At 37.7% G+C, this 25816-nt stretch overlaps 3 protein-coding genes and 1 non-coding gene across 4 annotated transcripts; 2 read left to right on the top strand and 2 right to left on the bottom strand.

Annotated features, from left to right (window-relative positions):
* Nucleotides 1-81: 81 nt before the first annotated feature.
* Nucleotides 82-153, bottom strand: trnae-uuc (transfer RNA glutamic acid (anticodon UUC)). Its single transcript has one exon. It is a non-coding gene; the product is annotated as a tRNA-Glu (tRNA).
* An 818-nt stretch (nucleotides 154-971) lies between these two features.
* wbp4 (WW domain binding protein 4) lies at nucleotides 972-7188 on the top strand. Its single transcript, XM_033979975.2, has 10 exons — nucleotides 972-1081; nucleotides 1200-1272; nucleotides 1349-1411; nucleotides 2576-2699; nucleotides 3301-3537; nucleotides 3619-3689; nucleotides 4754-4829; nucleotides 5524-5717; nucleotides 6095-6300; nucleotides 6546-7188. Coding segments are annotated over exons 1-10 (1254 nt in total). The 5' UTR covers nucleotides 972-1079; the 3' UTR covers nucleotides 6754-7188.
* Nucleotides 7189-7717: 529 nt separating this feature from the next.
* On the bottom strand, nucleotides 7718-12697 carry mtrf1 (mitochondrial translational release factor 1). The gene is made up of 9 exons (XM_033982190.2): nucleotides 12195-12697; nucleotides 11931-12019; nucleotides 11620-11701; nucleotides 11432-11539; nucleotides 10399-10571; nucleotides 9687-9804; nucleotides 9074-9210; nucleotides 8561-8659; nucleotides 7718-7925 (listed from the first exon to the last, which is right to left on the bottom strand). The coding sequence occupies exons 1-9, from the start codon at nucleotides 12568-12570 to the stop codon at nucleotides 7791-7793; spliced, it is 1317 nt and encodes a 438-aa protein (XP_033838081.1). The 5' UTR covers nucleotides 12571-12697; the 3' UTR covers nucleotides 7718-7790.
* A 277-nt stretch (nucleotides 12698-12974) lies between these two features.
* LOC117384994 (coiled-coil domain-containing protein 122-like) lies at nucleotides 12975-17092 on the top strand. Its single transcript, XM_033982202.1, has 6 exons — nucleotides 12975-12990; nucleotides 13330-13442; nucleotides 13974-14372; nucleotides 15387-15503; nucleotides 16083-16156; nucleotides 16996-17092. The coding sequence occupies exons 1-6, from the start codon at nucleotides 12975-12977 to the stop codon at nucleotides 17090-17092; spliced, it is 816 nt and encodes a 271-aa protein (XP_033838093.1).
* The last annotated feature ends 8724 nt before the right edge of the window (nucleotides 17093-25816 follow it).

Below are 25816 nucleotides of genomic sequence, written 5' to 3' on the forward strand. Positions count from 1 at the left end.
AATATGAAATAATAGTAATAATGCTGAAAATACCACATGTCAAAGTAAAAAAATGAATCTTAATTGAGAAAAAAAAGGACGTTCCCATACCGGGAGTCGAACCCGGGCCGCCTGGGTGAAAACCAGGAATCCTAACCGCTAGACCATATGGGACCGCATAGTGAAACATGAAAAAACAGGGGTTAAAAACAGTTGCAGGTGAAGACGTATACAGTGATTATAAACTGGTTACAATTTATTCCTGTGATTGCCACTATGATGACTGTGATGAGACACTAGGAATCAATAAAACTACATAAAGCATATTTTATATACAAATTTTACCTCTACTCGCGTTCTTACTGGGAGAAGTGCAAAAAAACAGGACAATTTTTATGTTTTAGCACCTGCAAAACAATGGACACAGGGAAATTGCACAGTGATAAATTGTGTTTTTGAGTAAATATTTTACTAAAGAATATGTGAAAATGCTTAAATTTGGCCATTTGTTGGCGGTACCCCAAAAACTGTGACACCACTGAACATTACTTGAATAATTCTACAATTTCTTATGATACAATCCCAAAGATATGATGCTTTTGATAGGAAAAACTGCAAAGAAAATAATGATTATGAGAAATTGTGTTATAAACATGATTTGAAATTCTGAATTTTATATTATGATACGTTCGTGGAGCATACGGGTCTATGATACAGTCACTGATCATCACACAAAAGCTTGAATGATAAGTCCTGTTGTAACGTCAATGTTCCACCAGGTGTCGCCAAACCATCACAAATGTACACAAACGCTACCTCTTCTGAACACGTTTCTGACCATAATATATTTATTTACAGCAATTTTAATATCAACTTATTTTTTTCTCTCGCGTTAAATACTTGAAAATGATCGTTTATAGAGCTGTTTAAAACAAAACAAACAAAAAATAACAATAATTTCTGTACATGAGTGGTCGCGTAACTGTGACGTCATTACTAATGGCCGTTGTTGTCGTGCGTTTCTGAAATGCTCAAGCGGCGTTTATGGGTTTTTAGTTCATCTATTTCTTATTTGGACCTTTTCAACACAAGAAAACACAATGTAATAACAATTTACACATAATTTAAAAGCTATGCATGAAAAGTCTAAGTGATTATTTTGTGTTTATTATTTATAAGTCCAGGCTGATCTGGTTCACTATTTTCTTATTTTCTTCCAGGGCTGATTACTGGAAGTCTCAACCCAGGAAATTCTGTCAGTATTGTAAGTGCTGGATCGCGGACAATAAACCCGTGAGTACTAAACAATCAATTATAACTTCTACAAAATGATCAGCAGTCTACGAGATACTAACCTCTTGGTCCACAGAGTATCGATTTCCACGAAAGAGGGAAGAACCACAAAGAAAATGTTGCAGCAAAAATTTCAGAGGTATTGAACATTTTGCCAATTACCTATTTATTTAAAATTATTTATTTAAAATTATTTATTTTAAGTCTGTTCTGTTTTGATGACCATGTCTGCAGAGGCGGTAGTGTAGCCAAAAATTGTACTCAAGTAAGACTAACATTACTTCAAAATAATATTACTCTGGTAGAAGTACAAAGTAGTGGTCCAAGAAATCACTCAAGTAAGAGTAATTTAAAGAGTAACTGCTGGGACATAACATCCGATTTATAATTTGAAGGTCAAAACTTTAAATAATGCACAAAATCTGACATTTTCAAAGGATTGACACAAAAATTAGAAAAACATATCTGAAGGAAGAAAGAAACACACAAGAAACACAAATGTCCAAATCATTTCATCATCATCATCATTTAAAATTAAACTGAATTTACTGGGCCAAAAAGTATGTATCAAGTATCTTTTTCTTAGGGTAGGTTTATTGGATATCGCGATATCAGTGATATTAGCGGATTTCCCCAGATGTTGATACCAATATGTTTTCTGCACTGCTCCAGTCTGTGTGTTTGTGTGTCATTCCCAGTTTGTCCTCAGTGTGTCAGATTTGTCTTTTTGAGCAGACTAAATCAGTGAAAAGTTATATTCCAGATAAATACATTTTGTTATGACTTTTTACAAAAGCAGTGCATTCATTTGTAAACTTCACTTAAAATTTGGTGTGTACTATAGATTTTAAAAGCTTTTTTTTTAAAAGCTTTTTTTAAAACGCAAAATCTGTTAATATCAACTTTCAACTACAACAGCAAGACAAAATATCACATATCGGTATCTTAAACTTTGCATTGTAATTATATGACAATTTCAGTTAATTAACTTTTTTCTTCAGATTCTATATCAAGTTGATTTGCTCTAATTCCTGAGTTGAAGTTTCCTGTTATAGGTGACATTTTGAGTACTTTTCACCATTCAAAAGATATATTACATTGTTTTAAATTAAGTGTTAATTGCTATGTCAACAGTCCTAATTTTTTCATGATTCTAAACCCCATGGATGAAGAGTGTTTTTTATTGTATTTTTTTAGCTATTTCTATGTCCAAATATTGTCCGTTGTGGATTCAAAAGTTTGTAAAAAAATGTATGTATGTAAATGTAAATGTAAACTTTAATGTGTTTTTTTTCTTTTGCAGATTAAGAAGAAGAGCATACAGAAAGCCAAGCAGGATGAGAAGGCGTCTAAACAGTTCGCTGCCATGGAGGAGGCTGCGATGAAAGCTTATGAGAAGGATCTGAAACGCATGGAGAGGGAGGCAGGTCTGTGTGTATTTTTCTTTTGTTTTTCTGATATTTTTTAGGGTTGGAGTACTTCAGTTGTTCTGTTCATTAACTGGTTGATGGAATCTTAGTTGAAGAATATCTGTATTAATCTGCATTTTATTTTCATTATAAGGATTTAATTAAGACAACAGCAGTTCTTTTTAATAAAAGAAACAAGTTGAAGAGTTGGAGAACAATGTAACAAAGTAACTACAGAGAAAGGGGAGAGTGGCGGTGAACACAGGAGTTGATCGGCAATATGGCATCTTGAAAATAAGTGATTAAAGATTGCTCAAATATGCCCAAATCACTCCAAATACAACTTGAGAAGGGAAACAACTATACCATGGTTAAAATCTCTGAAAAGTCAATTTTGCAAAATGTATCTGCTTTAAGATAACTAGGATGTGTAGTTAACGCCACCCTTCAGTTATAAGGCAGTGACTCACAAGTTTTCAGCAGAACTGGATGAGAAATAAAACTTTTGTCCAGCTGATAGAATTCATTTTTCTTTTGCAATGGAACCAACCTGGGCAGCTGTGGGACAACATTGCGACATTTTTGTTCATTCCTAATATTTCACTTTTCTTTCTTGCAGCATTTGGCCCAGATACTGAAACGACATCCGAAACTTCAACATACCAACCTGTGCCAACGGTACAGGCTCCTAAACAGCCCCAGGCCCAGGGGCAAGAGCCCAAGCAGAAGAAGCCCCAGAAGAAAGGTGGACATCCCAGGCCTCCAGCCCAGCCAAGGCCCCACCCAGGAGCTGCACTGTGGGTGGAAGGGAAGACCAGCGAGGGGTATACGTACTACTACAACACAGTCACTGGTGGTAAGTGAGTACTTCTATTTAACATTTGAAAGCTCATTTGAACACTCCGGATATGTTTTAGTCACTCGTTGTCATTAATAGAGTCTCGGTGGGACAAACCAGAAGATATTCCAGGAGTAGCGTCTAATAGTGCAAAGCCTAGGAGCACAAAGGTATGTCAGATTTTCTAGTTCTAGTATAAACAGGGCTAATGATGCTATACACTATATTTTATATTTTAAGGCTTTTTAATTACTCAGTATTCTAAATAATGCATTTGTCCTGACGTTTGTAAAGAGAACATATGACAGGTTTTTGTGTTTTTCAATTCTGACTTGGTTTGGTGGGATAGTACCTGTGGTCAATACGTATCATAGTTTTACATCAGTTAAGTGGCAGTTTGTGGAAAAAGAGGTGAAAAGAAAAGTACAAAAATACAGGAAGTAGTGCTCTAAAACAGAATACCTCTACCTCAACACCAAAAAAGCCATCCAAAATGCAGACAATTTATGCGGAAGGAACACATGTTGGCACGCTTGACCTGTAAGTGTACCCCTTTATGGAGACAAGCAGGTGGTGGACCCTCAACCGGAAAAGCTACATGTGTACCTTTTAAATGAAATAACATAAAATAAATATATGAACTTTTTTAAAATAACTGAATACCTGGTGAAACCAAATGGAAGTTTTATTAATACCAATTGTAAAGGGCCCGTATTGCGCTGTTCCTGATCTATGTTATAATGTTGTTTCCTCATCACAAACAGACCTGGAGTTGTGTTTTGTTTCATTCACACATGTTTAACACACAAACTCTGCATATTTAGGCTGAGTTCTCTGTTCCACCCTGTGATGTCATGTAGTAATACAGGAAGTGCTCCACTGTGTTTTTAAACTCCAAACACCTTCACCTCCATAATTTGGATGATTTCAGCCTCGGAATTTCCCATCTCTACTGAACTAAAGGTAAAAGGTAGCTGTTAACTAGAAAAAAAATACAGTAGACAGACTAATATTGCAGCATTGTTCAAACATGTGAATGAAATAAAACACAACTTCAGGTATGTTTTTGAGGAGTTAACAACATTCTAACATGGCTTAATGCTCACAAGAGTCAATTTTGTGTAATATAGGACCATTAATATGATTTCAATCCATTTTAAACTCTACAGAAACCTTGATAAAATAATTCTTACTTTTTTTTTGGTTTGGACTAATCCTTACTTTTCTCCATTAGACTCCTACAGCAGCAGTTTGGACAGAATCTGTGACCCCAGAAGGTTATAAATATTACTACAACATTGCAACAGGAGGTACAGTAGCCTTCACTTGTACTTGGCATCTGAAACTTTGTATTTTATTTTCATAAAATAAATACAGAAGTTTATAATTTTTAATGAAATACAGTAGAAGCATTACCATTATATTATGTTAAATCAAGATGTATATTTAGAAAGCAGTATTTTTTTTCAGGTACTTTTTATTGTTTGAAGTTTCCATATAGTCTCCATATTCATTCCACAACTTTGCTCCATGGTGGGAGATGACATGTATGTCTATGGTGGAATGTTCAGCTGCCACCCTGGTGACACAATGCATACATAGCAAACACTGTCAAACAATGTTGTATATCATCTGAAAACTCAAGAAAACAACACATTTTCAGAAGCATGTGATCAATACAAGTTTTCATGTTCCTGTTTAGGTGTTTGATTTTTAACAAAAAAGTGAGGGGGACTAAATTAAAAACTGTTGGCTAATGCTAGCTAGATTGTGTCTGTAATTTTATGTGGAAGCCACTTGCTTAACAGCTCAGATCAGCTCACTTGTTGTAGTTCCAACTAAGTCAGCTCAGACAGAGCAGTGCTCACAGTTAGCATCACACCCCCAGGGAATGTTGACAGCAGCTGCAAAGTATCAATTATAAGAGTGAACATGGCATTTTTATAACAAAGTAGTTACAAAACATCAGAGCACATATTCTAATTTCTTCAACTCTCTATTCAGAATCCAGTTGGGAAAGGCCTGCAAACTGTAGCATCATTGAGCCGCCCGGGACCAGTGAAACGCAAGAGGGTCTGGAGGAGTCCCCAAACCCAGCACAAAGTCCAGAGGAGGCGGTAGGAGAGGAGGTGAAGGCGGAGGACACATCTACAGAGGGTGATGCTAAAGAGTCTACTGTACCCAAAATACAATTCAGGGTATGCAGTTATTAGTTAATAGTGATGTTGACTGAAAACATTTAAAGTGCATTTTTACATTTTTAGTGATTAGTTTTTACATCAGTTAAGTTAAAGTTTGTGAAGAGAAGTTGAAAAAATGGTGAAAGGAATCTGAAACACACAGATTACAATTTAGACTCTACGGTTTAGCCTCTAGGGTTTATTCTGGGTTAGTACTAGTTTAGCCCTGGTTTAGTCCTTGTTTAATTCTGCTTTAGACCTGGTTTAGTCCTAGTTTAATGGGTTAGTATTAGTTCAGCCCTGTTCTAGGGAATACCAAGATGAACAAAGTGGTTTCATTTATGTAGAATGCTAAAAGTTGCACAATAAATGAGTGAGGTGCATTGTACTTCCAGAAAAGAAAAGCAGAGTCTGATACATCTGACAGTCCGGATGACACTCCTAAAGACAGTGAAGAGGAGCAGAGACAGGAGGAAGAAAGAGGAGGAGGGGAGGAGGAGAAACTGGAGGAGGAGAAACCGGAGGAGGCCCCCACCGGACGATTCAGACCTCCAAACCCCTATGGCACCTGGGAGCGCATCAAAGTGCAGAAGGACCCTTAGTAAGTGCTCTTAAACACTTTTCTGGTAGAGGGTCCACCTGCTCGTCTGCATGGAGAATTGCCTCGTTTATAATGGTCCATTTAATGATCAAATTTACGAATTACAGTAATATATTTAATTTTTCAGTAATATTAATTCATATAATATAATATCAAACAACATAGTGCACTTTTGACGTAGCCTACATTTGATCTGAAAACAGCAGTCTAACCTGTCTTACATCCTTGTACCTGTTTTGTTGTAGTGCTACTGTGGACTTGCAGCTGCCTCAGGTCCAGGTGTCAGAAGAAAGCAAGCCTGTAGAAGTCCCTCCTGAGCCAAAGCACAAATTCAAAACGCGTGTGATCACATCTTTAGGAGACAGCGCCAGCAGCGTCCCTGTCACCTTCAAGAAGAAGAAAACTCAAAACGGAAAATCACGAAGTCTACGGCAGAGAGACGACGAGGACTGAACAGCTCCCATTTGGACATTTGTGGACCATTTCACCAAGACTTTAGTTTGTCTTTGAAACCATGATCTCATACTTTTACATCTTTGACTTTTGGACACACGAAATGTACATTAAAATGTTTTAAATAGTTTTCCCTGTGAGTATATATGTAAATGAATATAGGCTTAAAAAGATTGCCATTGTGGAAGTTTAAGAGCAGTAGATTTGCTTTTAGCATATAATCAGTAAACAAGACTATTGGTATACACATAATGTAATTTGGCATTGTAAATTCTATTAGATCTGGTTGATATTCAAATCTCGTTTACATTGGCAGCTACTGATTACATTCATAAAATATAATTATCCTTAGGACAAGGGATAAAATTTTCCTAATACTATAAAACATTCATGTTGAAGCTGTTTACTGACTCACTGATTAAAGGTCCTATATGCAAAATTGACTCTCATGAGCTTTTAGTCATGTTACAATGTTGTTCCCTCCTCAAAAACAGACCTGTAGTTGTTTTGTTTCATTCATACATGTGTGAGTAACATTTTATTATTTGTCTGTCTACATCTCCAAAGCTCAGAATGCTCTTTTGTACAAAACACAACACCAGGTATGTTTTTGAGGAAGAAACAACATAACATAGGTCAGAAAATGGTGTAATATGGGCCCTTTAATATGGACTGCCTCAATTCAAATAAATACATAAAATCACTGCTATAGTGCCACCTATAGATATAAGGCAGTGTCCACCAGTAATCTGACCAGAACTGAAAAAGTGGCTTGAATGAGCAGCAAAACGTCTTCACTCCTACAACTTTTGGTCCAGTTGACAGATTTTATATTTTTCTTTTACTATGGATCAGACCTGGGTGACTGAGGGTTTACACAGACACCTATAGGAAGACACTTTGGAAGTAACAGGACAGATAATGCTGAGGCAGGGGTGAGGTGTTAACACTGACTTACACTGTATTTTAAAGTTACAAACTTTAATGGTTTAGTGCAATTTAAACATCACCAAAAATATAAATAAATGACATAGGCACTATTTGTCTGCAGTATTTTCACACATAGTTTGTTTCAGACTTTGCTCTACTAACTCCAGTAGAGCCTCTGTCTCAGCATGTTCCAGAACGTTCAGGATCAGATCATCGAGTGCCTCTCCTCCTCTCATGAACTCCTGAAACAGACAAAACCAAACATTCTACTGAACTGAGTCTAAAACTGAGCTCAATGCAGGTCAAAATGCACATTTTTTTAAACGCCGTTCAGCTTCACTAGAATCATTTGACTCATTTCAGCCCTGGAATGGGCAGCCCCATAAGAAACGAACTGCCTGATACAACAGTGTCAGGTCACATATCAGGGTCACATTAAACACACTTTTTTTTTTAATTATGCAGGCGCTACAAGAATAAAGCTGCAACATTTTTACTTTAAAGTCATAATTTTATAAGAATAAAGTCCAGGCCAGAAGAAGTCATAATTTTACAAAAATAAAATAAATTTTTTTTTGAGAATAAAGTTTTGAGAAAAAAGCTGCGATTCTACCAAAAATAAGGTCGACATTTTATGATTTAGGGGTTGACACTGAATAAAAGCGAACTCAGACTATACTTAGATGAGTGAAAAACTTACAAAAATGCCCCCAAAAAATAGAATTTTTGAAATGGTGTCGTAGCCACACCACAACAGCAGAAAAGACTAGGTAGGCGGGGCTAAAAGTTCAAACTAAAACATGCTCCTCCCTCATGGTTTAAATCAGGTACAGGCCTTTTAAAGGATAATTCCACAGTATTAGTCTTAAATTCATACTTTTATATCTCTGGTCGTATAGCCTGTCCTGTGGTCAGTAACTCGATCCTGGCTGAAGTTGTATGTTCTGATCCTCTCCGACTGAGACCGGCTTCCCACCTGTGACAGCACAAAGCACAAGCTGAACAACACAGTGAAAGAGCAGCTCTGTTTGATGAATATGGTAACATTATCTACTGTGTTAATTTGATATGTCATATCATAGGCTGAATTATTGTGGCTTTAATTGGTGTTTTAACACAAGTTTGGCATTAGTATTTCGCTTTTTCTTTCTTGCAGTGAATTAATGAAAAAATAAATAAATAAAGCCATTAGTCAATGACACCAGCTTGCCATAAGAATACGCACTTTGTGAACACTAAGTACGAGTACGGTGATGACGGCATGTTTTTGATGGAGGAACAATATAGTAACATGGTTCAAAACAGAAAAGGTCTATTTTTAAGGAGAAGTAAAAGAAAATGCTGAACATGCTACAGTATAAAATGATGTTGCTTTGTTTGTCTTATTCACCTGCTGCTTCCTGGCTGTATGCCTCTGCGCCACCTCTTTACCCATGATGCTTTGGTAGAGTCGGGCTTTTAACATACGCATGGCCGTGTCCCTGTTCTGGAGCTGAGAGCGGCTCTGCTGACACTCAGCTGAAATACCTGAGCAAAGTATTAAGGATTCAATATTTCAACCAGACCAATTACACTCTTTTGTAATTACACACATTTTGTTTATTGTAAACAGCAATAATGTAATATTGCACAGCAAAATGAATTCTGGCAAGTTTTGTGAGTTCACAAACTTCCAATTGCTTCCAGTGAGAGCCATCCCAGATTGATGTGTAAAACTCAATTCATCACGAGAGCCTGGTTATTGATGTAAAACAAATTAAAACAGGTCCACTAACTTCCAGTTCAAAACTGCAGAACTCATAGTGATAGTTCAACATGGCAAGCAGTCACACTTATTCACACAGTGTTTTTATTTATTTATCTTTTTTGTTTCATTTTTTTCAATGGCTACATGCTGTGTGAATGTCCCAGAGTCGGCATTTTTTTTACAAGTATCACAAGTACAGAGAAGTTGTCGGCTATAGGGGGTAGGTGAAAACACACATGCAGCAGTCTGGACTGACCTGTGGGCAGATGCACCACCCTCACTGCACTGTCGGTGGTGTTGACGCTCTGTCCTCCTGCTCCTCTGGATCTGAATGTGTCCACGCGAAGGTCCTTCTGCTCAATGCTCACATCAAACTGCAACACAAGTACAGCACAACACACACGTCATTAGAAACACAGCCTGTATGCCCACCTTCTATTATTCTACTTCTTTATATCAAAGGGTTCATTATGTAACTTTTATGAGGAGATGTTATAGTTAAACATGCATATCTTGCATTTATTCGATTACAGTCATTTTATTGCTACAGAAAATTGTTCTATTCGGCCAAACATTTTGAAACATTTGAGCCAAAGCAATTTCGATTGAGACAAGAAGTTGGTGGACTCCTCAGAAAAGTTGCATATTGCACCTTTACAAAGTTAGATAAATAATTTTAAAAAATACTGACAATAATAAATAATAATTTCTTCTTTCATGATTTTGCCCTTCCCTGGGGTAGACTGACGGAAGCAAGGCTGCCAATCTGTGGCATCGGCCCCTCCCACCACCAACACTTACACACATACCACATTCATACAAGGCAATGTGGGTGAAGGACCATATTGCAGACCTTCTTTCAACCTTCAGGCTGGAGGAATACTGCTCTAAACATTATCGCCTCCAGTACCAACCCACAGACAGTAAAATTGGGCTTGTTAGGCCTGTAAATGCTTGGAATACTCTACCTCCACAGGCTGAGGCAGGATGATGACAGTCATGGTTCCTGTGTGGATTCTCTGCATCCTGGAGGACAGGCCCACCTCAGGGATCCTCTGCACCCTGTGTGTGCCCCCCTCGTGTTTCAGATGTCTGTACACACTGTCTCCGGCGATCCGCACGGCCGCATGGTGCAGACCACCTACAAGACACATTCAGATCATATTAAAGGGATGCTGGGATGTTATAGGAATAGATTATGGATTATTAGGGATGGACAATATTTCAGTACCAATATGAATAACATTGATTTTGATACTAAGGAACAGACTCAATACCAATTCCTATATCACGATGGACATAAAAACACTCTATTTATACAATAGAATAAATAGTAATTCTGATTCAGTCTGAAAATGCAATTTTCAACATTAAATCATTGTACTTTCTTTTATATTACCATGTGGCATTATATCTGTTTAATCCCAGTCATTCAGGTAGGTTCCATAGTGGTCCATGGGCATATAGTCTTATATAGCTCAAGGCCATTATAAAGCTATTCAGGAAAGGTTAATTTCTATCCTGTGAATGTGGCTTTTTCTCCCTTCCCTTACCTGGTTGGATGACCCAATACTTGGCTAGGGTGACCCCTACCCTACCGTGGATAAGCCTCCCTCTGTCCCTTAGCTAAGTGGGTTCTGGCCCTACAGTCTTGAGCTCTATCTGCAAACGGATGAGCATTAGTCCTGGACACATCTGCAGCCTGCCTGCCCCTCCTTAACTGTGGTGCTCCTCAAGGTTTCTTTTTTCCCCACAGTTTTTTTTTTTTGTTTTTCCTTGCCAAGGGTCTGAGGACAGGGGACATTCTGGGACAGTTATCCATTTGCTTGTTGATTAATTTGCTTATCTATTTCTGCTTCATTGTTGATTTTCTAACTTTCTGTTGGTTAAATCACTTATCATGTTCAGAGGAAACGGCTGTTGTGATTTTGAGCTTTACAAAAATAAATTGTAAAGCTCAAAATGTATTATGTTTATAGTAAATATGAAATGATGCGTTACCATAGTCTGAAGGAGTGTAGTTAAACAGCTCAAAATCCCAATTCTTGTAGTGCACATATCCTTGGTACATGTCAAACATTTCTCTGGTGAACTGCTGGCAGATGTCCCCTGAATGGCACAGAAAACAGTGAGTGTGTGCCTGTTTCACACATTACTAAACTCATGTGAATGTCCTGTCTGTGACTGACCTCCTGTGGTGCGCCCTGACACCACCTCCAGTATGACATCGCTGGAGTCCAGAGGGTCACTGGGAACTATCGTCTTCACCATCTACAGGAAAAGCAATTGCATTTACAACCACTTAATCATATTATGCGTTTTCTCAAGTATTAAATTACAGCTATTGTGATATATGAATTAACCAAAAATACAACTTTGTGTGAGCTAATGATGAGGGAACACTGTTATAACGTGGTCCCCTTTGAGATTTGATTTTTCCCACATTGCCCAGTCCATGTCAATCTTTCGTGTCAACATTATTCCTTGTGATCAGACTTACATCTTTTCTCATGTCTATGATCCTCTGAGACAGCAGTGCCTCCTCCTCCTTCAGCAGCTCGCTCATCTGCACATCTTCAACTTTGGTGCCTGCACAACCAGATCAGACTACTGTTTAAAGAACACATATTGCATTTTTCTCTGGTATTTAGTATGAAAGCAAAACTATTATGAAAAATATATAATTTTCATAGCTTTAAAACATGTAATAGTTGTTTCCCTTCACCATATATGACATTTACATACTAACCTACACTAGACTGACCTTGTAGGAGAGATAACACCTCCTCGTGATCTTTCAGCGCCTGTTCCACACTTCTCCACACCGTCGCCAGCGGCAGGAGCTCGGTATGTTTCTGCACGATGGCCCGCCTGTCTGCCTCGCTGAGAGAAGCCCGCTGCAGCCTCTCATCCAGGCTCCTGAACTCCTCCATGAGCTGTCGGATGTACCTCTGCACAGAGACGTTACCGTACAGGCCCCCTAAAGCCCCGTGACAGAACCGCCGACCGGGTGGGAAGTTCAACCCGGCTCTGGAGTGCTTTACCGCAGTCGGATGTCCACAGATTGTCCTCCATCCTTCTCCTCTTTCTCGTAAACTTCTACACAACGCGTGCAACCGAAACCAGCGGTGCAATAGCATTTGAATACATCTAATTTATGTAAGATATAATAGAAATGTATTAAAAAGTTTGGTTTAAAAGCTTATATAGCCCAGCAAAACTGCACACGCTTGCTCTGTTTTGGTTGTACAGTGGGTTCAACGTGACGTACAAAAACCCGGAAGCAGTGCAGTGCGTAAAGTCGCAAAGGCTCATGGGAATTGTAGTATTTAGTTGTGACTGCGCTACAACATGTATTTTTTATAGTCTTTTTTTTTAAAGATTTGTTCATTATTTTTGTCTATACTATATATGAGGATATTTAAAATAAAATAGTTAAAAATGCACATTTTACTAATATGAAATAATTTTTGACTATCTAAAACACCCAACAAGGCTACAGACCATTTTGTTATAAATGTGCGTTTAAAGTGGTTTTAATAAAATGTCAGTGGAAAATGGTAAGTAATAACTAACGAAAATATAAAATTGTGTCATGTAATTTAGTGAAAAACAAAGATAAATTTCAGAAAACGATAAAACACTGAGAAATAAATTACTAATGTTTAGTTAGCATCTAGGCTAGCTAGCTTAAACTTCTTTCAACACTACCCTTATCAACCAGTCAAATTAATAACTTATTTATTATATATTTCAGATTTTTCATGCTATTAATATGTTTTATGTATGTATTTATTTATTTTTATGTAATAACTACTGCGTGTAAAACTATTCTGTAATTTGTATGTATGTAATAAAACAAAAATCTATTTGAAGATTACATTTTTGCTGTTTCCTAGGTTCTCAGGACTGTGGGTTCACTTTGTCAAAAGTGGTGGAAGATGTGAGCCAGCACAGTTTTGCTCAGACAGAAGCCCTGAAGGAGAAACAGAAAACTCTGCAGTCCCTAAAGGTTTTGTTTTGTCATTTAACATTTCAGAAAGAAGTTAACATAGTGTTGTATTTTAATCTTTACGTAAATGCAGACGTGGGAAGAGTAGATAAATTTATACTTGAAGAAAAACTACTCTATCCTAAGCTAGTAGAGTTTCAAGAATATATATAAAAAAAGAGATTTATAATTTAATGTGAAAGTAATTGGTAGGAGGAACTATTAAACAATGCACAGAATCTGATATTTTTAAAGGATAGACACCACAATGAGAAAAGCTAAATCATATCTGAAGCACAAATAATTTCACTTACTCACAGTGAGAAGAAGAACCAAAACCTTTACTCAAGTAAGAGTACTGTTACACTGTACAATCTATTACTCAAATAGGAGTACTGTTACACTGCCAAATATATTACTCAAGTAGGAGTGAAAGTATGGCCTGTTAAAGTAATTATTTAAGTAAGTTTAACCCTCTGATGTTGTTAACATTTAGGTGTAACAATAGTTTGTGCTGTATTTAGCATGTTTTTAATCCGCTCTTTCTTGTAGGCATCCTTATCCGATGCAGAGAACCAAACCAAACAAGTGGAAATTGAGCTGCGGTCTAAAGTGAGGCTGCTCCTGGCTTTGGAGAGCAACACAGAACATTTGGAACAGCAGACACAAGTCCTCCTCCAGGGCTGTATCAGCATCTCCCAGGAGAACACAGATCTCCAAAACCTGATCAGGGAGGAGCAGGAGAAGACCTCCACTGCCATGGCCCTCTACGACTGTTATCGGGCTAAGATGGAGGAGCATAGAGCGGCGGTCATGTTAGCAGTGAGCCAGACGCAGGTCCATAAGGAGCTAGAGGAGAGACGGGAACATGTCATGGTGTTAAAGCAGAAGAAAGAAGAGCTAAAGGAAGATCTGGAGAATCCCAATGGAAATGCTGTGCAGATGGCAAAGGTAATAAAGATTTTATTTTTTTTTTATAAATTGGGCTCATGTAATATAATAATAGAATAATATTCTAAACTTTCAACAGTTTAACGCAGACATGGAGGAAGACAATACATTGAACTGTCAAAATACATTCTTTTTTTTTACCTGGATTACAGTTAATAATGACAGGTGTTATTAACATGAAACAAAAAGTAGCACAAACACAGCACAACTTGCACATACTGACTGAGATGATTATTTTTCCTTTAAACTAAAAAGCAGTGACATACCCAATGTTGACAACTTATTAAGAAAAAACAAAATCATGATTATTTGGGTCACAACTAAAATAAATATTTGAAATCATTTGAATAGACAACAAATTAAACAAGAGGCTTTGCTCTAGAGGGTCAGAATTTGAAGTTAATGGAAGCAATAATTTTATTATTTTACTTCCTAGTGTGTTGGTAATTCCATACCTATTACCTCTAAATTACACAATAGTTAGACTAATATAAATAGTCGATAACTATTTTGTTAAATCAATGTGTAGTCTATCAGAAAAATGTGTTCCTTGCGCATAAATATACATGTATATGTCCTTATGATTCTCTTCAGTGCAGGGATCAGTTCCACATTTATCAAAAGTTAAAAAAACTCTCTGCCTTGAAAGACCGAAGAGCCAAAACATGTTTTAACCCTACTTTTAACCTTACTTGTCATGTGGTAATAAAGGCTTTTGAATAAAATTCAATAACATTTTGAGCACCCATTGTTTTGTTTTTTGGTTGTTGTTTTTTTGTTGTTTTTTTACTTTACCTTTAATTATCTTAACATGTTTAAACATCTGCCTAAAAAGTACAGCTACCCAAACAATCTACTCAGTTACAACGAGGGTAGTATTTGTAATTAGTTACTTTCCACTCCACTGTCATAGTGGGTAGTTTAAACCATAATTGGTTGGTTACTTTTGAAAAAGCCCTGTAACTGTGAAATATCTGAGATTTAATGTGTAACCTTTATTGTGGTGTGTTTCAGAGGAAAACCAGTGCTTTGAAAGAGCAAATCATTGCAAAGAAAAAAGCAATAGCCGAGAAAAGAAGTAAAGTGAGGAAGGAGGCAGAGACACACAGCCACATTAAGAAAGACATAGAGGTCTGACAATACCAGTGTGTGTAATGTTATGTATAATATTTCTAAACTTGTTTGTGTCATAATAATTCACACCATCTCACTATTGTAGCCAGCTGATCAGATAGCAGAGTAGGTATTGAGAATATTACACTTAAACTTACTCTTTGTTTACACATTTTTGTCCTTCTTTGGTTAATTGCTTAGTTAAAACTATAGTAGCATTGGTGTAGTCCTATATTTAAGGCGTGGTTTATCTTAAGTGAGGAAAGTCTGAGATGCACTGGCAAACTTCATTGATCCACAAGGGAAATTACTTGGACACAGTCAGGACCGGCAGCAGAAATTTGGGGGCCCATGGCAAGAAGTGTCACATGGGCCCCCTCTCTTATATGGATTAATAGGAAGAGGGTCCAATTCTGGGCCCCTTAGACCTTGTGGCTTGGGACAACAGACGCCTTTGTCCCTTCCTATCAATTCCCCTGGTCACAGCAGCTCACACATTACAATATGATAACAAAGAGCAACAAATTTAGTTTGGTACTGACACAAACAGTAAAGTATATTTTGATGAAAAATATTGTTCATAATACTGTTTTTCAGATTCAGAACAGACGTTATGAGGCCATTGTGAAGCGTCTCCACTGCCAACTGAGCAAAGCACAGGCTAACCGCAGGTAATTACCGACACATATTATAAAAGCAGGGAGGACTTTGATGTTATGAAATGTTGAACTAGATTATTTGTAAAAGACTGGGTCCACGAATTTGCCATGTTAAAGATGCACTCTGTAATTCTTGTGTTGGAAGGTACATCATCTGCTTTAAAAAAAATAAATGGCTAGATAGATGATATATCACCATGTTACCTTTTATCACTGCTCATCCAAGTCGCTTCTTCAGAACTGTAGAAGCGGCTTGGATGAGCATTGAAACGTCTTCACTCCTACAACTTTTTGTCCAGTTGACAGATTTTACTTTTGGCCTTTACCTTTTATTGTTTTGAAAAGGCTATATTGATCAAAAACAATGTATTGGCATGTTTAAGAAGTTTCACTTTCATTTTTGATGCTATGAGTTTCCCCTCCCTTTGCTCTCCATGCTAAGTCACTCTCCCTTCAGAGCAAAACACTCAGCGTGCATCCTGCTAATAAAACTACTGCACATCACATCAGGTTTGTTGCTGTTGCTATGTGCAGTTTTGTATATTTATGGAGAATTATCATGTAAGAGCATGGATGTCGTAGGCCTGTGGGCGGAGCCTTGCATAGAATCTTACAGCTAACCATAAGGAGGGTTCGAATAGGGACCAGGAGGAAGTGCTGAAATGCTAAAAAGCTAAAAAAAAAAAAAAAAAAAAAAAGTTGATTTTGCATCATACCCCCTCTTTAATATCACTGAAATACACAAAATCTTTGGATCATTGGAGATAACAGGAAGTTCTGCCAAAGGTTTCTGGTCCTATTACACAAATTAATATAGTTGTAAGAAATGAAAAGTGCTCATTTGTTTCCAGGCAAATGTCAGCTGAGGTCTACCACATGGAGAGGCAGATATCAGAGCTCAGGAGACAACTGGAGACATCCCCACATTCTCTGGCCAGCGCTAAATAAATGTCACTTCCTATTTATTTACATGCAGGTATTCATTTACTCATAAAAGACCTATTCTTATCCCTGTTTGTGTAACATGTGCGTAATAGCAGTTCATAGGTTAGGTCAACAGGGGGCAGCAGAGTTTACTGCTTAGCTCCTGCTGTTTCTGTCACATGGGACTAATGGCCTGTTCTTCCTTTGCCATTCAATCATTTATGAGTTATTGCTACACGTTCTGTTATGAAACTGTTATACTTTAACCCAAAAAGTGTCTGTTTTTAGTGTGCATTTTAGTAACCTTTTTATTTGTACCTTTATTATTATTAATTAAAGCCCGAGTATGTAACTTTCTAGCCAAATGATAGACTAAAATCAAACCTTTTTTTTCCATTATGCTTGTTTTTATTGCAAGGACAAACTTAGAAAAACATGTGACCTTGCACCTTCACAAACACGACTCTTACTTGGCCAGGGCCTCTTCCTGCTGGTTTCCATGGAAATACTGTTCCTTTGACTATAATATATCTCCATGGAGAATGCTCGGAATCTTCAGTATGGTTTTCACTTTCTTTTTCCATGGAATTATGCAGCTGACATGCCAACAAAGTTACACAGTGTTGCTTTAAGTTTGATACTATATAATGAATGAAAAAGAAACATTGAATTTGATGTTTTGAAGCAGCATTTCCCATAGATTGTTTTAAGATTATGGTGGAAGAAATCATTTTTATCCATCCATTTTCTTCCGCTTTACCCGGGGCTGGATTTCATCTCATTCAATTTGTGGAGTGTAAACGTCACTTACTGCCTATATTCAATCTTTAACCAGTGATTTTTGTCCAGTGTAGTGTCTTTTTACATTTAGGATAATACAATGAGGAGCAAAGTCAAATTTTGTTATACTGATGTAGTCCAGGTTGTTTTTAGACTATGGTGTTTAGGGCCATAGTCTCCTGTATTAATGGGAAAATAAGAATATTGAGTAGGGCTGCAACCATGTAGCAGTTTACAAGTCAGTGATGATTTTTTTCAATTAGTCGTCTAGTCAAGCAATTTATTTATGATGTGATTTGAAGATTTTTTACAATAGAATTTAGCCTAAAATATAGTATAATAGTAGTTTTCATTAAAAACACACAAAAATATATTCTTCTTTTAACATTTTTTATCAGCACTGTCTCTCTGATTAAGCCTATTTTTATAGCAATTGCCATATGTCCAGATAACGATGAACAATTATTTTAGTAGTCGATTAGTCTTGATTATTCATATTAATTAATCCAAACCAAAGGCTATATCGGGATATTTTTGCACTGTTGTGGTTAATTTTACAGTTAGTGATGCACCAATCCAGCTGTTACAGTTCCGATACTGATTTTGATACTATAGCCGATACCCGTGCACAGACTGAGAACAGCATTTATTTCCTTTAAACAAAAATAAAATAAGACAAAACTGATCCAAATGTGCTATGTAGCTGTTAATTATCTCAAGTAATCACAGAACAACTTTGTGTAAATAAAAATTCAAACATTATGAGACTTTCTAGACCAACAACAAACATTAAATAGTCTTATTACATTGATTTTTATGTCCAACCAGGATATTGGCTGAAGTGTTAGCTGGAAGCCGACATCCGATCCAGCAGATTTTTCAGATCAATGCATCGCTGTTTCAAGTGCACAATACCTGAAACTCAACCAGGACATTTTTAGGCACAGTTTAACACATTACTGATACATTGCAAAAACTATGAGCTTAAAAAATCACAAATGTATACATTTTTATCAGCCATCTCCCACCCCTATTCTTTCCTTTTGTGGTGTCCACCTAAGCCCACTGACCCAAATGCCCACTCCTCAGCGCTGGGCTTGGGGACACTGTGTTCCAGCTTCTGCTCCACTGATTCCGTTGACATTCTGTGAGGGGACACTTCCTCTGGCTCTGGCCGCTAACAAGGGTGCTCCTGTGCCTCTCATGCACTACTCCGCAACTAATGCAACTGGTAAATGAACATTCTCAAGCTTTGGATTCGACCCAAGTGCGACGAGAGGGAGCATCTTTGACAAAGGCTCTGCCTGGCTGCATCTGCGCTTGACTCGTTTACTGTTCTGTTAGAACAGAACAGTTACGTAAAAATATGTTATGTAAATATCGTATTGCATTGAGAAGTACTTGGATTGCAGTTAGTGTTATCTTTTTAAGGAACTGTATGTATCCTACAGTTTAAAATAGATACTATCACAACTGAACCTGTGTTGCCAGAGCCTTAACCTGCAGAAAGAGACTCATAGAAGATTTCCTCATTCTCAGCATATGGACCGGCCTCATGTGAAAGCTCAGAACTCACCCTCTGAGCTGCAGAGGCTGCACTAGAGCTGATTCATGATTGGCTGCAGGTGCTGGGCTTTAGGTAGTGACAGTTCAGATCAGAGACAGTCCCTTTAGGATTTAACCAACTGGATTGGACTGGATGCATTGAAACGGGCAACCCAAATGAGAGACTCGTGAGGCTCATTCTGTTTTTTGATAATTGTCTTGAGAACCAAAACACTAAATTGTAAAGTAAGCTACTTGACCCTCACGTTTAATGTTTTTATGATTAAGAATCAATCAGCATTACAGTTGTTATCAGTAAAAGCTATATTTGATTTGAACCTCGTATCTGAGGGCACAGTCATGTTTATGGAATTTGAAATCAAAATGTTACATATGGTTCCTTTAAGCTTTGTTAAATAAATATATCTGGGAAAATTCATTTTAGAGAAGGATGAAACCTGCACTAAAAAAGCGAATCCAAGCTAACTAATCAAACAATCCCGTGCAGATCGTGTTTGTAGAGATCCAAACTTCAGTTGCTTAAATAATTGCAGCATTTACAAATTACTATTGCTTCAAATTGTGATTTTGATTCAATTATGATTAAGATTGTTTTTCTACTGCACATTCTAAACCTGGAAAATATGATATAAACATTAATTTTGATGCTACTAGGACTGAACGATTTGGGACTTTGGCACTAGCTAGCTCACTGTGTCTCGAAGCTTATGCTAGCTTTTTTATTTTAAATGTATAAGATGCAAATGAATTAAAATAAAGACTACCTGATTTGTTTCAATGTAGTATACTCGTGTTGTTTTAATGTTCATTATGCCTCAAAATTTGCATTAGACCTTTAAATATTTACTAATTGTAGTGTGACTCGCTATTGTGCTCAGAGACTGTTGTGATTTTTCTGACAAGCATTGTGATTACATTTTTATGTTTTAATTATATAATCCTGTTCAAAGTTTACACTTCACTTCACACTAAAAATGTCCAGAAGAATTGACAAAGTCAAGACTGAAATCTGAAGTGGCAAAGAAATACAAGAATCACATTTCAGAACATGCACATATCTAAACTACAGGATTAGCAGTTTTTATGCAGAATAAGACAGGAGATTTGCTAATTGTGTCCATTCAAATTGTGATTTCAGTTACGTTGCGAGTCATCTCGGGCCCTTGGTCCCTTCCAAAACAGTGTAGTTTTGCTTGGCCTGTTTTCCCTTTGCTGCTGAGGCTGGACATATGAGAGGCCCCACACTAAATACTAGACAAGCCATAATCTTTATGAGCTTCTATTTAAAGATATCGCTCTAAAATCTATCCCTGAGTCTATGCCATAAATATATGCAGTAAATTCTCACTTAGCCTGAGGTACGTGAGAATGCATTACATATATGTTTATTGCATCCACGCAGCATATACTGTATAGTCTTTAAAACACAGCAGGGTTTCCAGGGTTTGTTAGCATAAAGTGACATTCAAGTAAATATGCAAAACTCCAGACTTATATGTCATTAAAAGAATTACATTTGTTACACATACATTGTTTTGAATGTGTTTTAACTCCCAAAAGTGAACATTTAAATGAAAAATGAAAATTTGCTGTTTTCCTTGTTGTTCTGTTCAAGTTTTTGTTGTATAATTTCAAAGTAATTTTCCTTATTTTAGGTGCACTATGTAACTTTTCTGGTGGGGAGATGCTATCTGCTCATCTCCACAGAGACATTATTGCTGTGCCTGAAATGTTACACAGTATGACATTAAGCTTATCTATCTTACATTTATTCAGTTACAGCCAGGTGTTTTTTATTGCTATGGAACATTCCAGGCAAAGCAGTAGCATCTCCCTGGAGACAAGCTAATGGCAGACTATCCACCTGAAATATTACATAGTCTATACTGGCACAGAAGAGTCAAAATGGAAATACAAGTCATATCCATAGTAGTTGTACATTTTGCAGTAGCAGTAGCAATTGGAAGCATGGTAGTGCTAGCAGAAGCAGTACAAGTAATAGTACTAAGAGTAGCGATGTTTCTAGTTAACCTGATTCTCACTAGACTGATATGTGCGTCACTCTGACTGTCTGAAAGAGTTTGGGACCAATGATGGTAGCATTCAAACACACTGATTGGTTGAAGTGTCATGGCAGCAGAAAAAGCTGAAAAATGTAGTTAACTGTAGTTGAATCCAGCTGAAAGAAAAGCAGGCATATTTTCCTCCACAAATGCACAAAGCACTTCCCTGTGCATGTTTGTCACAAACAGTATACAGTAGTTCATATTTCTGGTCAAATATTGTTGGTGTCGCCATGTTTGTTTTGGTTTGTTTGGTTCTGGCTTTCGCCAAATCACAATACTGCCCTGTAGCAAACGCTTCAGACAGAGGCGGAGCAGAACAAGATGGATTCTCAGGAGTTTGTGAACTCACAAAATTTGCAAGAAGTAGTTTTGCAATAGTAATGGCATGCAAAAATAGTAAGTTATATCAATATACAATACTATTCTTGGCACATTTCTGCACTATGTGTCCTCTTACTTAATGCACTGGCCTGGAGTGATGCATTGTTACACTCTGTATGTGGCCCTTACGTAACACACATCTCCATTCTCCTGAGAGGCTCCTCGCTGAGGCTTTTGTATCACACTACAAAGTAGAAATACCTTTCACACATTTATTAAACCTGGCTTAGGTACAGCTGCCCCAACACATGCTGTTTCTGTTTATTTGTACACCATATTTGAGCACTCCTTTTTTGGCATGACTTATTTTATAAAAATAAACTTGGTCATGGACACACAGTATAATTGAAGGGGGGGTAAGCTTAAAACAGCAAAACAAACTTGTAAACTTGGGTGTTTTATGGAATCATATAAACAACCTGCTATTCAGTCATTTCAAAGCTGTTGGATGTTATATTGTTCATTAAATCTGGCTCCTGTCCTGTGTCTGGTTAGACTCTTTGATTGCACACTCCAGGGCCTATAAAGCACACTTGAAAAGGCTGGGAAAAACTGTGTGCGTGTATGTGTCTGTGCACGCATGTGCATATGTTTGTGTGCATGTGTGTGAAGGCGTGGTTCCTCATTGATGTGAAGTGCACTTTTTATGACCGTCTTGAGAAGTGAGAAGAGAAAGGGAGAATAAAAAGCCTCCATTTTGCTGCTCTGCTCAGGGATGGGACTCTCTCAATTTACATGCACTTGTTAAACTATTATTTGGTTATGACTTGCAATTCAGACTGGCCTACTGCAAATTTGAATTTTTCTCCTGTTAAAATTTGCATAAAATGGGTCGCCATCCAATTTCGGTATTTTGTATTTGCAAAGGTGAATGGTACATCTACTTGAGTAGCTTTTTCTATTCAAATGTTTATTCAAATACCTTTTACAAAACAGAACAAAAACAATGTTAATGTAAAAACATCTTTATGACGGTGGCGTCTCACCTGCATGATTCCATGGAAATAAAGTGAAAACCATTCTTTGGAACATTCTCCATGGAGATAGATAAGTTTAATGCAATACTGAACATTTCCATGGAGACAAGCAGGCGGAGGTTAGGAGTCAGGTTTGTGGAGATGCAAGCCCACTCACAGTTAAGGATGCAAGTTTTTAAGCATTTTTCAGTGCAATAAAAAGATCCAAATGGAAAAAAGGTTGGTTTTATTTTAGTTGATGTTTTGGCTAAAACGTTACTGCAGACACGTACAAACTAAACTCCAGAAGTCTGACACCTTTTAAATAAAATTGTATTTGTTTTTTAGATTACTTAATGGTACTTACTTATTTTTTATACTTAATGATGCAGTGACCTCATCAAAAAACACACACTGAGCGCATAGACTTCCAAGTGAATAGGCCCTTATTATCTTACGCAGTACTTTCTAGTAGAACAAGTTTCAAGTTTTCAGATAAACCTGATATCAAATTGTATAGTTTAGTGTGTCTTATTGAGTATCTAAGCATGAGTAAAGGTCTGGGGGCTCAGTCTAACTTGTTATGAATACACAGATTATAATTATTTTGCCTCTGTTGTAAAAAGCTTGGACATCCCTGGTCTGTACATCTCTATTTGGCTGATTCTGATCGCTTCACTGCTCAAATGACCTTCAAAAAAAATGCACATCAACTCCAAAGCTAGCAGCTATTGTTTCTAACCTGATTAAGACTAATTCACTCCGAACTACTTTGACTTGTTTTCCAAGCTATGAAATGAACGTGAAAAACGCAAGCTAATGTGTTTTTCATCTCAAAATAATCTAGTAATATCTGACGACATTCTCTATGCTGATAATTAAACGTCTAGACTTGCCAATCGCCAATGCAAATCCCGTTTAAGCTAGCATGGAATTCTACTAGCTTTAGCAGTTAGCTTCAAGTACATACCATTAGCCTCACATATGTGCAGTGTATGAAAAGGACTGGCACATTTATAGCCGTGCCTGGATGGGGTCCAGTTTGTCGCCTGTTGTTGAAGCAGTTCATGGATAAATCATTTAGGGCATGCCTCAAGTGTTAAATGTGTGCGTAGTAAATACCTCCATTCCTCCAACCGGCTTGAACTTGTGCTGCAGAGTTTTACAAGGAGGCTCACGCTGCACAACATGAGAAAAGTGAAAATACTACACAGTACTGAGCTATTGGTTTCTGTTTAAAGGGGCAGTCGCTGTGTTCACATGCATGCTAGGAAAACTGGATAACTGGATATTTTTCAAAATGCATGTAAACCCAGGGACTATGGTTGATTTATCATGGTTCGAATCCCAATAGCACATCTGGAGAAGAGATTATCTGCTGCATGTAACAACCCAACCCGATTTACATTAGGCGGACACTATGAGAGGCAGTGCTAATGCTAAATTACTAGACGCCCCTGAATATCTCATAGTCGCCTGTTCGTACCGATTGGGTTCTTTACCTGCTATAGGCTGAGACCATTTTTTTTCTATTATTGTGTTGTTTCAGAGCAATATTGCGGTTTACGACTGCTTTTGATGCAAACCGCAATTACTTCTATTCTATTTTTAGTTTATTTATGGTGGAATGGGTTGGGTGTAAGTTGGAAGCATTTCAAATAGTGAGTCCACAAAAAAACGTGCTATTTAAACACTTTGCAGATAGGAGACACGCTCATAAACAATCCAGAGCCTAGGCCCTTAGAGGCAGGTGAGAGTTGAGAGAAATGGGGGAGGAGGAGGAGGAGGAGGAGGAAGAGGAAGAGGAGGGGTATTTATGCTGCGCCACGCTACACCTGTCTTCTGTCTTACACACTGGAGTCACAACAACAGCAGAGGATGACATAATCAAAATATGAACTTGATACACACATTCATATAAGTTGACTTTTTGGTGGGGGATTCTACTTGTCTCCATGTTATTATTTTAGGTTGTTGGATTGATCGATACGTTTAATGCCATACTGTGGAAAATTCCAGGCAAAGCAGTAACATAGTGTACATGTAATTGCAAAAAAAACATCTTGTGTCAACCAGAAAAAAGGTGGTGCCCTTTGCAGGTGGGTGGAGAGTCCCTGTCTTGGGGAGGACTTCAAGTATTTTGGGGTCTTAGGGAAGGACAGAGCATGAGATTGACAGATAGATCAGGTTTAGATCTCTGTTCTTACTCTCACTTATGTTCATGAGCTTTGAGTAATAATCGAAAGAACAAAATCGTGGATATAAGCGGTTAAATAAATAAAAACTTCCTCTGTAGGGTGGTTGGGAGCTCCCTTAGAGATAGGGGGAGGAGCTCAGTCACACGGGAGCTCGGAGTAGAGCCGCTGCTCCTCCATGTCGAGAGGCGCCAGTTTAGGTGGCTCTGGCATCTGTCTCGGAAGCCTCCTGGATGCCTCCCTGGGGAGCTGTTCCGGGCATGTCCCACCGAGAAGAGGCCCCAGGGAAGACCGAGATCACGCTGGAAGGACTATGTTTCTCAGCTGGCCTGTTAACGCCTTGGGGTCTCACCGGAGGAGCTGTGGAAGGGTCTGGGGTGATGGAAGTCTGGGATTCCTTGCTTAGACTGCTGCCGCTATGACCCAGCCTCGGATAAGTGGAAGAAAATGAATAGATGGATAAGGGATCTTTGGGATATTCAAATACCCTTTTGACCATAAGTTAAATGAAATCAATTAAGGCAAGGCAAGGCATTTTTGGATTATGGGTTAGACTCCTGGGTCGCTTAGGCCTGTTGGTCTGGAGTTTGCATGTTTTCCCTGTGTCTTTGTGGGTTTCACTCCAGTTTCCCCCATGAGTCCAAAACATGCACAATAGGTCAAATCCTCCAACTAAGGTAGTCCAGACCAAGACTAGCTCAAGATTTGGATTTGATTACTCAGTGGTTTTGAATGCAGAGGACAAATTTCCCTACAGGGAAAAAAGTGTGGCTTAACCTTAACCAAGAACTCAAACTCCAAATT

The sequence above is a fragment of the Periophthalmus magnuspinnatus genome, chromosome 2 (genome assembly GCF_009829125.3).
Source record: "Periophthalmus magnuspinnatus isolate fPerMag1 chromosome 2, fPerMag1.2.pri, whole genome shotgun sequence".
Lineage (NCBI taxonomy): Eukaryota > Metazoa > Chordata > Actinopteri > Gobiiformes > Gobiidae > Periophthalmus > Periophthalmus magnuspinnatus.